This window comes from Orycteropus afer, unplaced genomic scaffold, assembly GCF_000298275.1.
Source record: "Orycteropus afer afer isolate SDZICR_OR568_19922 unplaced genomic scaffold, OryAfe1.0 scaffold00289, whole genome shotgun sequence".
In the NCBI taxonomy this organism is placed as follows: domain Eukaryota; kingdom Metazoa; phylum Chordata; class Mammalia; order Tubulidentata; family Orycteropodidae; genus Orycteropus; species Orycteropus afer.
The window spans coordinates 2207982-2216892 of NW_006921876.1; the positions used below are offsets into that span (position 1 = coordinate 2207982).

Below are 8911 nucleotides of genomic sequence, written 5' to 3' on the forward strand. Positions count from 1 at the left end.
GGGGGAGATGATGAAGGAGGAGGCTTATGAGGCTGGGTCTCTCTAGGGAGGGCTTCTGGGAGGAAGAAGGATAGGGAATTAGCCCTTGAAGAAAGATCAAGCTTTCAACAAGTGGCCTTAATATGATGGTAGGGAGGACTGTGGAATGTGGAGGCTGCCAGCAAGAGGGCTTTTGAGTGTGGGCGAGAGTAAACAGTGTGGCCTGGTGGTGTGGGGGCAGGAGTGGAGGCTCCATCCCTCTGGGAGGGTCTTGTTTACCAGGCTAAGGGGCCCTACAACCAAAAGAGTTTGACAAATAACCATGCCAGGCAGTACATGAGATGCCAAAATGAGCAACCCAGATGCTACGGGCTCTGGCCTTTATTTATTCATTTAACCAACATTTGGTGTGCTCCTCCCATGGACCAGACATGTATGGAGCATGGGCTGAGAAGGGGCCCTGATGCCGTGTCTGCCCGGGTAACAAGGAAGGGGACGGTGCTGTAAGGGTTTCACAGACATTTAGAACGATTGCTTTGACAGCTGTGGAATGTGGAATGCCTGGGCTGGGCAGTGGCAGCAGGGATACAGAGGATGGAATAGGGTCGAGAGAAGTATTTGAGAGGCAGAGTGACTAGCACTGGTGGCTGTTTCCAGCTGTGATGTTTAGAGTTTAGATCCTGGGGCACTCACAGAGGTGGCGGGAGGAGGAGGGGAGGGTTCGGGGAGGAAGTTTGGGAGGAAACCTTGTCCATCATGACTTGAAGCTTTTCCAGGTCCCAAGAGTGGGCACAGGGAGGAGGCGGTGGGGTAGAGGGGAGAGCACATGGTTGGGTGCTAGAAGACCTGGTGACCTCACCATTGGCATTGGCATGTCCTGGGGAAAAAAAAAAAAACAAACGCATGACCATTGTGTCAATTCCAACTCATAGAGACCCCCTTTGGGTTTCTGAGGAGGTAAATCTTTATGGAAGTAGATTGCCCAGTCTTCCTTCCATGGAGTGGCTGGTGGGTTTGAACTGCCAACCTTTTGGTTAGCAGTCACATGCTTCAGGCACTATGCCACCAGAGCTCCTAGGGGGCAGAAATAGGGACAAATATTTGCCCAATAAAATCTGGGCTTCATCTTAGCTTTGTTCCATGGCTTGTGTGCAATAACGCACATGAAAGCCCTTTGAAAACTGTACAAAGTTACTGTGGTGTTGTTATTATCTATTAATATCCTCCTTATGGGCTCACAAGCGAGTAAAAGCCTGATGTGTCAGACGCAGAGTGCTGATTCCCATCAGGTTTGCCTTAGCTGAGCAAACTCAGCCTCAGTGTGCTCCATGTGGCTGACCAGCCTCAGGCAAGGTTTCTGACATGATCATCTTCCATTACTGACTTCTCATGCCCAATGTTACTTTAGAGAAGTGTGTGGAAGTGTGCCTTTTAAAAGACAACTCTGGTGGTGCAGTGCCTAAGGCATTTGACTGCTAATTGGAAGGCTGGCAGTTCAAACCCACCAGCCACTCCACAGAAAGAAGAGTGGGCAATCTACTTCTATAAAGATTTACTGCCTTGGAAACCCAATGGGGGTCGCTATGAGTCGGCATCAACTCAGCGGCAGTGGGTTTGGTTAGTTTGGTGGGACCTGTCTGGAAGGAGGTGAGGGGTACACAAACAAATACAGCCTGGGTGACGCTGCTGGTTGATGAGTTCTCATGTGTGTATGCTCCCCACCCCTCCCAGGTGGCACACCTGCCTTCCTGCCCAGCTCGCTGAGCCCCCAGGCCTCCCTATCCACTGGCAGGGCCCTGGCCACTCCTCCAAAGCTCCACACATGTGAGAAGTGCAGCACCAGCATCGCGTGAGTGTCAGGGGGCCAGGGATGGGAGAATTGGGGCATAGGGTGTGGGCTGTCTCAGGAAGGGCACCCTGTCGAGGACTTCCCTAACAGTGGCACCAGGAGCCTAGAGGGGAGCATGTGCCCCAATAGTTTCTGTGGTGGGTTATTTTCACCCTTTCACCTAAAGGCACCTCGGAAGAAAGACCTGGCAATCTACTTTGGGTGGGGGAGGTGACAAGATTGAAAACCTCATGGAATCCAGTTCTATTCTGATACGTGTGGGATCGCCATGAATTGGAATGGACTGAAAAGCAACTGGATTTTGTTCAGTTTTGTTTTTAAGAAGGCCTTACTGGCTTCTTCTTCTAGCACCTATTCCCTCCCCTCTCCAAGACATGCCTCTTCTTCCCCTCCACTCCTCCCCTCTCCCTTTCTCCTTCCTCAGAAGAGTAAGAAATGCTCCTTAATTATCTCAAAGCCTCTGGAGCTCTGCCTTTAGACGAGGTAGCTCTTCCTGGAAAATCTTGCTCTTTCCCACTCTCTCACCCCCTTTGGAACAGGCTGTATTTTCCAGAGGTGGGTTCATTTTTTCAGTGGGTGGCATTATAATGCAACATATTTTGCAGAAAGGTCCCCAGGTGAGTTTCTTCAGTGCCCAGCATGAGGGTCAAATGACCCACTCCAGGCAAATCCCTTCCCCTCTCCGAGCTTCCATTTCCTCACATGTGGAAATGCAATGTGATCTGGTCCTCCTGCAGTGCAGAGATAAGGAGAGTGTGTTGAAAATAATGCATTTTATATAATGGCTCTCAATGGAACTGCATCTGCATCACCTGCAGGACTTGTGAGAACACAGACTGCTAGGCCCAATGGGAGTTTCTGATTCAGGAGGCCAGTGAGTCCAAGGACTGGCATTTCTAACTTGTTCTCAGGTGATGCCTACCTGGGACCACACTTTGACCCACTGCTCCATAAAAATTAAGGAGACTCTGGACTGGCTTATGGGCCTTTGCGTGTGTGGGGGGGAATTATTTCATTTCATTTGATTAGGCACCCTGGTGGGGGTGGGGGTGTGTGACAGTAGGTTATGTGGTGGTCATAGGGTGTATGAGGTGGTGGGGGCGTATGGTGGTGGGGCATATGTGTATGTTGGGTGTGGTGATGGGGGTGTGTGGTGGTGGGAGTATGTGATACAGAGGGTGGTTGAAGGGAGAGGCTCAGACAGCTCAGTCTCTAGGGAGGTTTTGATTCTTCCATAGGCCCTGACTTTGGATTGGGGACCTGGCTTTAGGCAGATGTAGTGCCCTCGGGAGTGTTTGACCTCTCTATCTCTGAGGCTAATGGCTCTCCCTCCCCTTCAGGAACCAAGCTGTGCGTATCCAGGAGGGCCGGTACCGCCACCCTGGCTGCTACACCTGCGCAGACTGTGGGCTGAACCTGAAGATGCGTGGGCACTTTTGGGTGGGGGATGAGCTGTACTGTGAGAAGCACGCCCGCCAGCGCTACTCTGCACCCTCGACCCTTGGCTCCCAGGCCTGACGGCCCAAGCTGTGCTCTCAGCCCTGCCTTCAACTGACTGAAAGGCTTGAGGCAGCTCTGGGCCGGGGGCTATGCCAACAGCAAGTTGTCATGAAAGGGATGATGGTGGGTGGTGGCTCTTATGTGAACTAAGTTTGGGGGCCTGAGGTGCCTTTGTCCTTGTTGGGTGTGGCCAAAGGCTGGGACCTATCTCAAGCTGTGGGTGCTGAGGGCAGCCTTATCTCCCTAGGCCCCTCTTAGATACTTGTAAGCTTTTGCTCTGCAGGACAGGCACTATGCTACAGCCTGGGGTGGACACTGCAGTCGGTATCTGGGTATACCAGATGGTAAGCAGGGTGGGATGAGGAGATAAGTATCTACAAGGAGAGGGGTGGGCCAGGGGCTAAAGATCATCACTGTGTAAAGTTTTCAAAATATGAGCTCTATGAATATATACACACAAACAAAATAAAGTAGATACTATCCCCCTTCCCCAACCTCTGGCTATGAGCTTCTCCCTACTATTGGGTACTGAGTCTTTATTTACATGTTTTTGCTTCTCCCCACCCCCCATTTGCCCTCTCCTTCAAAATCCCCACCCTACCTGGTACCCCAGTCCATTGGAGAAGTTTGCTCCTTTTAGGTTAGGGCTGTGCTCTTCCCTTAACCCATTTGTGAAGATGCCTGCTTTCCTGGGATGATCCCTAGTACTTTAGAGGGAATGAATTTCTCTCTGGGGGCTAGAAGGGATGCTGAGGGTCAATCTCATACCCAACCAGCACTGGGCTGGTCTCATTTTCTCTGTGGCTCTCTCTTTACTTGATGTAGACACCACCACCCTACTGACTTAGATGTTCCAGGTGGACAGGAAGGGAGGCTGCAGCTATGTCTAGGAGGACAGTATCTAGAGTGCCTCCTGCACATGCCTGAAGCTCTCTATGTCTGTTTAGGAATGGTAATCAAAGAGAAAGAACCTTGAGTAAGGCTTTCTGCAGGCTAGCCTTGCCCAGGAGGTTAGGGCTGGTGTTTTAGACAAGGCCAGCAAAGTCCTCACCATCAGGGGCCATCACCAGGGGAGTCAACTCCAAATCAGAGTTGAGCTGACCTTCCACCTCTTTCCTAGGGACACTGCTTGCTTCATTGGTGGTAGTTTTGAAACACACCTTGCATGCGTCCAATAGTACTCGTCCCTACCCTGAGGATGTTTTAGCATCAGAGGGGAGGGGCAGTGGTCACCTGCTAGCCCCAGGATTTTTGGTCTGATTCACCTATCACCCCCCAGTCCTAATCTCAGAGGACATTTCAGAAAAGGTCCTACAGGTGCTGTTGATGCTCCAGATACACTCCCTCTCCGTCAGCCCTGAGGATGGGGGGTAGTCACAGTTTTATTTTCACAAAGATCAAAGCTGTGCTTCAGAGGGTGCCTGCAGCTGGTCTCTGACGGCAGTGTGTGTTATCTGGCTCTTTTTGGAAGGAATCTTGGAGGAGACTTTTCTTGGCTTGCTTCCTCAGGCACCTGTTGATATAATTTACACCTCAGTATAATTGTCTCACCTTTTACCTGGATGGCTGCCTAAGAAAGGGCCTTTATTTTTATAGAAAAGATCAAGGCTGTCTCTGTGCTTCAGGAGTCTGTAAGGCCAGGACCTGTCTGCTCTGTCATGGAGGACTGCCCTCTCTGGCGCCATCTAGTGTCATATGTAGCCCATGGCAGGGAAGAATGCTCACAAAAGGCCTATTCACACTTGCACAAATACTTGCCTTGGACCAAATGGGAATACTGAAAGATACACTTTACCCGCTTTCCTGGAGATCATAGCCAAGTGGACTGCAATCAAGACAGCATGAATGACATAATATATGGCAGTGAGGGCTAAAGTGGAGCACACAGGAGCACCCCGAGTTCAGATCTGGGGCCTGCTGTGTGGAAGGACAAGACTTGGACAGGTAGAAGAAGGAGTTCAATGGTCAGGAGTAAGAGAAAAGACATTTTCCGAGTGACAACGTGAATGCAAGTAGCACGCTCAATTTAGGACAATGGCTGAAGGGGATCACGAGGAGGTAAAATCAGAAAGGGAAGTGGGGGGGTGCAAATTACAGAGCAGCCTTGAATGCCAGCAGAAGTGGTGATTTGCACTTCAGTGTGAGGCACTGGGGACACTTTGAGCATTTTAAAGCAGGGCAGTGGTAGATAGCAAGGATGGGTTGGACTATTAGTATGGTCAGATGGCTGCGTGCAACAAACTACATGCATGACTGCAGTGTGGTAACAGGAAGTGGAGGACAGCAAATGGGGAGTAGGTGCACTTGTTCAGTGAGCATGCCAGTGAGCTGCTGAACACCTTTTGAAGACTGAATGGATTCTGGACACCTTGCTCTTTAGTTATGTCCACCACATCTCCTCTTAGAGACCCACACACCCCCTCTGACCCCAGCGAGACATATGTGGGGTGGGGAAAGACTGCCCATCTCGTCAGTCACATAACCAACTGGCCTGAGCTTGGGAGTGAACTTCTTTGGAAGATGGCATTATTAGTCAAACCAGTTTGTCAGCAGAGAAGGTTTGGCACAGTCTTTGATCTCCTATTCCTGGCCTCAACCGCATGCCAAGCTAATTGTGAACATCCACTGCCTCTGACCCCAGACATATGCGTGGGGCAAAAGACTGTCCATTTGTGCTATGGCAATGTGTCTGATCCAGTGTTCACTTCTTTCTGCATTTGGGGGAATAAAATTAAAGATGATGACATTAGAATTAGAAGTGGCCAGAGAGCCCATCTAATCCCAGCCCTTTCAGTTGGTTAAGTAGTGGGCTGCGAACTGAAAGATTGGTGGTTCAAACCACCCAGAAGTTTCTTGGAAGACAGGCCTGGTGGTCTGCTTCTGAAAAACCAGTCACTTAAAACCCTATGGTGTTCTACTGTGACACACAGTGTTGTTCTGAGTCGGAATTGACTTGACAGCAATTGGTTTTTCAGTTAGAGATGGGAAAGAGACTTTCCCAAAGTTACACTGTTAGATAATAACAGCGGCAACATCTTGGAACACTTTTGAAGTGCCAGGGGCATTTTAAGCATTTTAACTCATTTAATCTTCACAACTCTTGAGGTTGGTATTGTCATCATCCTTGCTTTATAGATGAAGAAACCAAGGTATATGGAGGTTAAGTAACTTGTCCAAGGACATTTAAGCTAATAAGGAAAGGAAGTGGGAATGGAAGCCGGGAACCTGCCTCTCCAGTTTCTGCTTTGCCAAGCCTGTGCCTTTGCCCCCTGACCCTAGAGGCAGCCTTCAGGGGCAGAGCTCTGGCTACGTTGGGCCACAGCAGAAGGTCCTGCCTGGCAACTTCTTTGGCTTTGCTCTTCATCCCACAGGGTTTACTTGGCCCTAAGCTGGCAGGAAATGCACTTCCTGAAGCTGGGGCTTACCCACGGAGGTTGTAAAGCAGCTGGGCATCCCTGTCCTTCACCTGAGGCATGACTGGGCCAGGCTACCATGTCCCATGAACCTGAGGTGGCTGCTCATTCCACCACATGGGCAGCGAGGGTGTAGCTGTGCTGCCCCCTCCTATTCCTTCAAGAGTGACTCAAAGGGACATGGTTCCCATCTCTGAGTTTCAGTAAAGTGCTCAGCTACTAACAGGAAGGTTGGTGGTTCAAATCCGCCCGGAGCTGCCTCAGAGGAAAGGCTTGGTGATTTACTGAAAATATCAGACAGTGAAAATCCTGTGGAGTACAGTTCTACTCTGACACACATGGGGTCACCGTGAGTTGAAACGGACACAACAGCAACTGCTTTTTAATAGGCTGGTGAAGGAGAGACTGTGGTGATTAAACAGAGGCCACAGAGCCTTTTGGGTGGTGAAGGGTTGCCTGGTCCAGGGCAGAAGAAGGCAGATGGGCAGGAGGCACTGAAGTCCCCCATTTTGGATCCCCACACTGACTTGCAGCCACTCTGAGAGCTCTGAGCTCAGCCCTGCTCATCTGTACAGGGTTGTGGGGGCCCTGGCCTAGAGGGGAGTGCATGTTGGTGTTTGTGAGGTGGGGTGGGGTGGGTTCTTTTGAGCCACACACAAAGCCTTGTGCTGAGACACTGCATTCCTGCTGGCTGGGCTTCCTGTTTCCAGATGCATTCCTGCCCCAGAGTCACCACAGAGACTGCTTGGAATCTGGCTGCACATTCTCCAGATTCAGGGCGGATCTGGCAAAGGCTTCTTCTCTTTACCTCCCACCCTCTCACTTTGGAGTGGAGGAAACCACCTGACCGGCCCTCCTTACCCTTCTACCGAGAGAGGGTTTGGGTAAAGTTTGGTGTGATTTGGAGGATTTGGTGTCACATATCCTGTTGTTAGGTCATCATAGAGCAGTTCCTGCCACGAATATAGCAATATAGCAACAGTCTCAGTTTCCTCTCTGCATCTGGAAAGGAGGGACAGGAGGGGTGCTGTCCAGGATGATAGGGAGGGGAAGAAAGCCCATCCACCTAGGGTCAGCAGGGAAGGACCTGGGCCTGAAAATCAAGGTCTTCAGGGATGGTCTGTAATTCAGGCACTTGGCTCTTATTGTGCAAGGCAGGCTTGGCTGTGGGTCTCAGTTTCCCTATCTTATAAAGTTAGAATCTGATAGTTTGTGGCTCCCTGATGAAGTCTCCTGGATCCCTGGGTGGTGCCAACAGTTAACATATTCCACTGCTGGCTGAAAGATGGGAGATTTGAATCCATGCATAAGTGCCTCAGAGGAAAAAATCTGGCGATCTCCTTCTGAAAGATGAGCCATTGAAATTCTTATGGAGCACAGTTCTATTCTGGCACACATGGGGTTGGCCTAAGTGGGAATGGACAATACAGCAACTGGTTGGTTAGGAAAGAGCAGAGGGGCAGACAGGAGGAGGTGGGCCGGCTTGCCCTCCTTGTTAACAGCTACGTCCTCCCAGAGACTCAGGTGCAAGTTAGCACGTCCACAAGCTCCCTTATCTGCCCGCAGGGGTTCTGGGTTCTGCTGGGATATTTTTCAGCCCTGCCCACTCCCTCAGGAGGAGGCGGCTTCCTTAGAAGCCACTAGAACCTATCTGGTCTCTAAGCTGTCCCCACCTTCAGCAGGAAGGGAATAGAGTCCCGCTGGTTGGAAAGGGGTTGGGGTGGGACAGGGAAGCATTAATAGGTTGGCTCCGCCTTCAAGATACTCCCTGATCCCGCTAGCTCATTTCTTTCCCAGTTCCTTAAAGACGCTGCCGTGGGCAGGGGTTCAGATCTAGTCCAGGACCCTTGTTTCGCGCCAGACTACAACCTCGCACTCTGCAGTTGCGAAGAATTTTCCTTGAACTGTTTCATTGGACTCAACGACCCCAGAAACTGACTGGTTGGGGTCAATGGGAATAATTTCCCCTTTTTTCCGCACAAGGTTTCTGAGAGGATTAGTGAGTTGCCTCAAGCCATTCAGCTGGGATCGCTGAAAGGCCTTGTCCTGGTGAGCACTCTTCCCACTGCCAGCACGTGGGCCTCCTTTTCCTTCCGGGCTCCAGTCCTATGTGTCCCCCACCTCTCCGGCTCCTTTTAGGCGGCAGGAAGACAGATCTGGCGTGTGAACT

The 8911-nt window shown here is 50.7% G+C and overlaps 1 protein-coding gene across 1 annotated transcript in view; it reads left to right on the forward strand.

Annotated features, from left to right (window-relative positions):
* The window catches only part of PDLIM2 (PDZ and LIM domain 2), a 17583-nt gene extending 14237 nt beyond the window's left edge, over positions 1-3346 (forward strand). The window contains exons 8-9 of the mRNA XM_042782305.1: positions 1711-1828; positions 3169-3346. Of these exons, the coding sequence (XP_042638239.1) occupies positions 1711-1828; positions 3169-3346 (296 nt within the window). The remainder of the gene's footprint in view (positions 1-1710; positions 1829-3168) is intronic.
* Positions 3347-8911: the final 5565 nt, after the last annotated feature.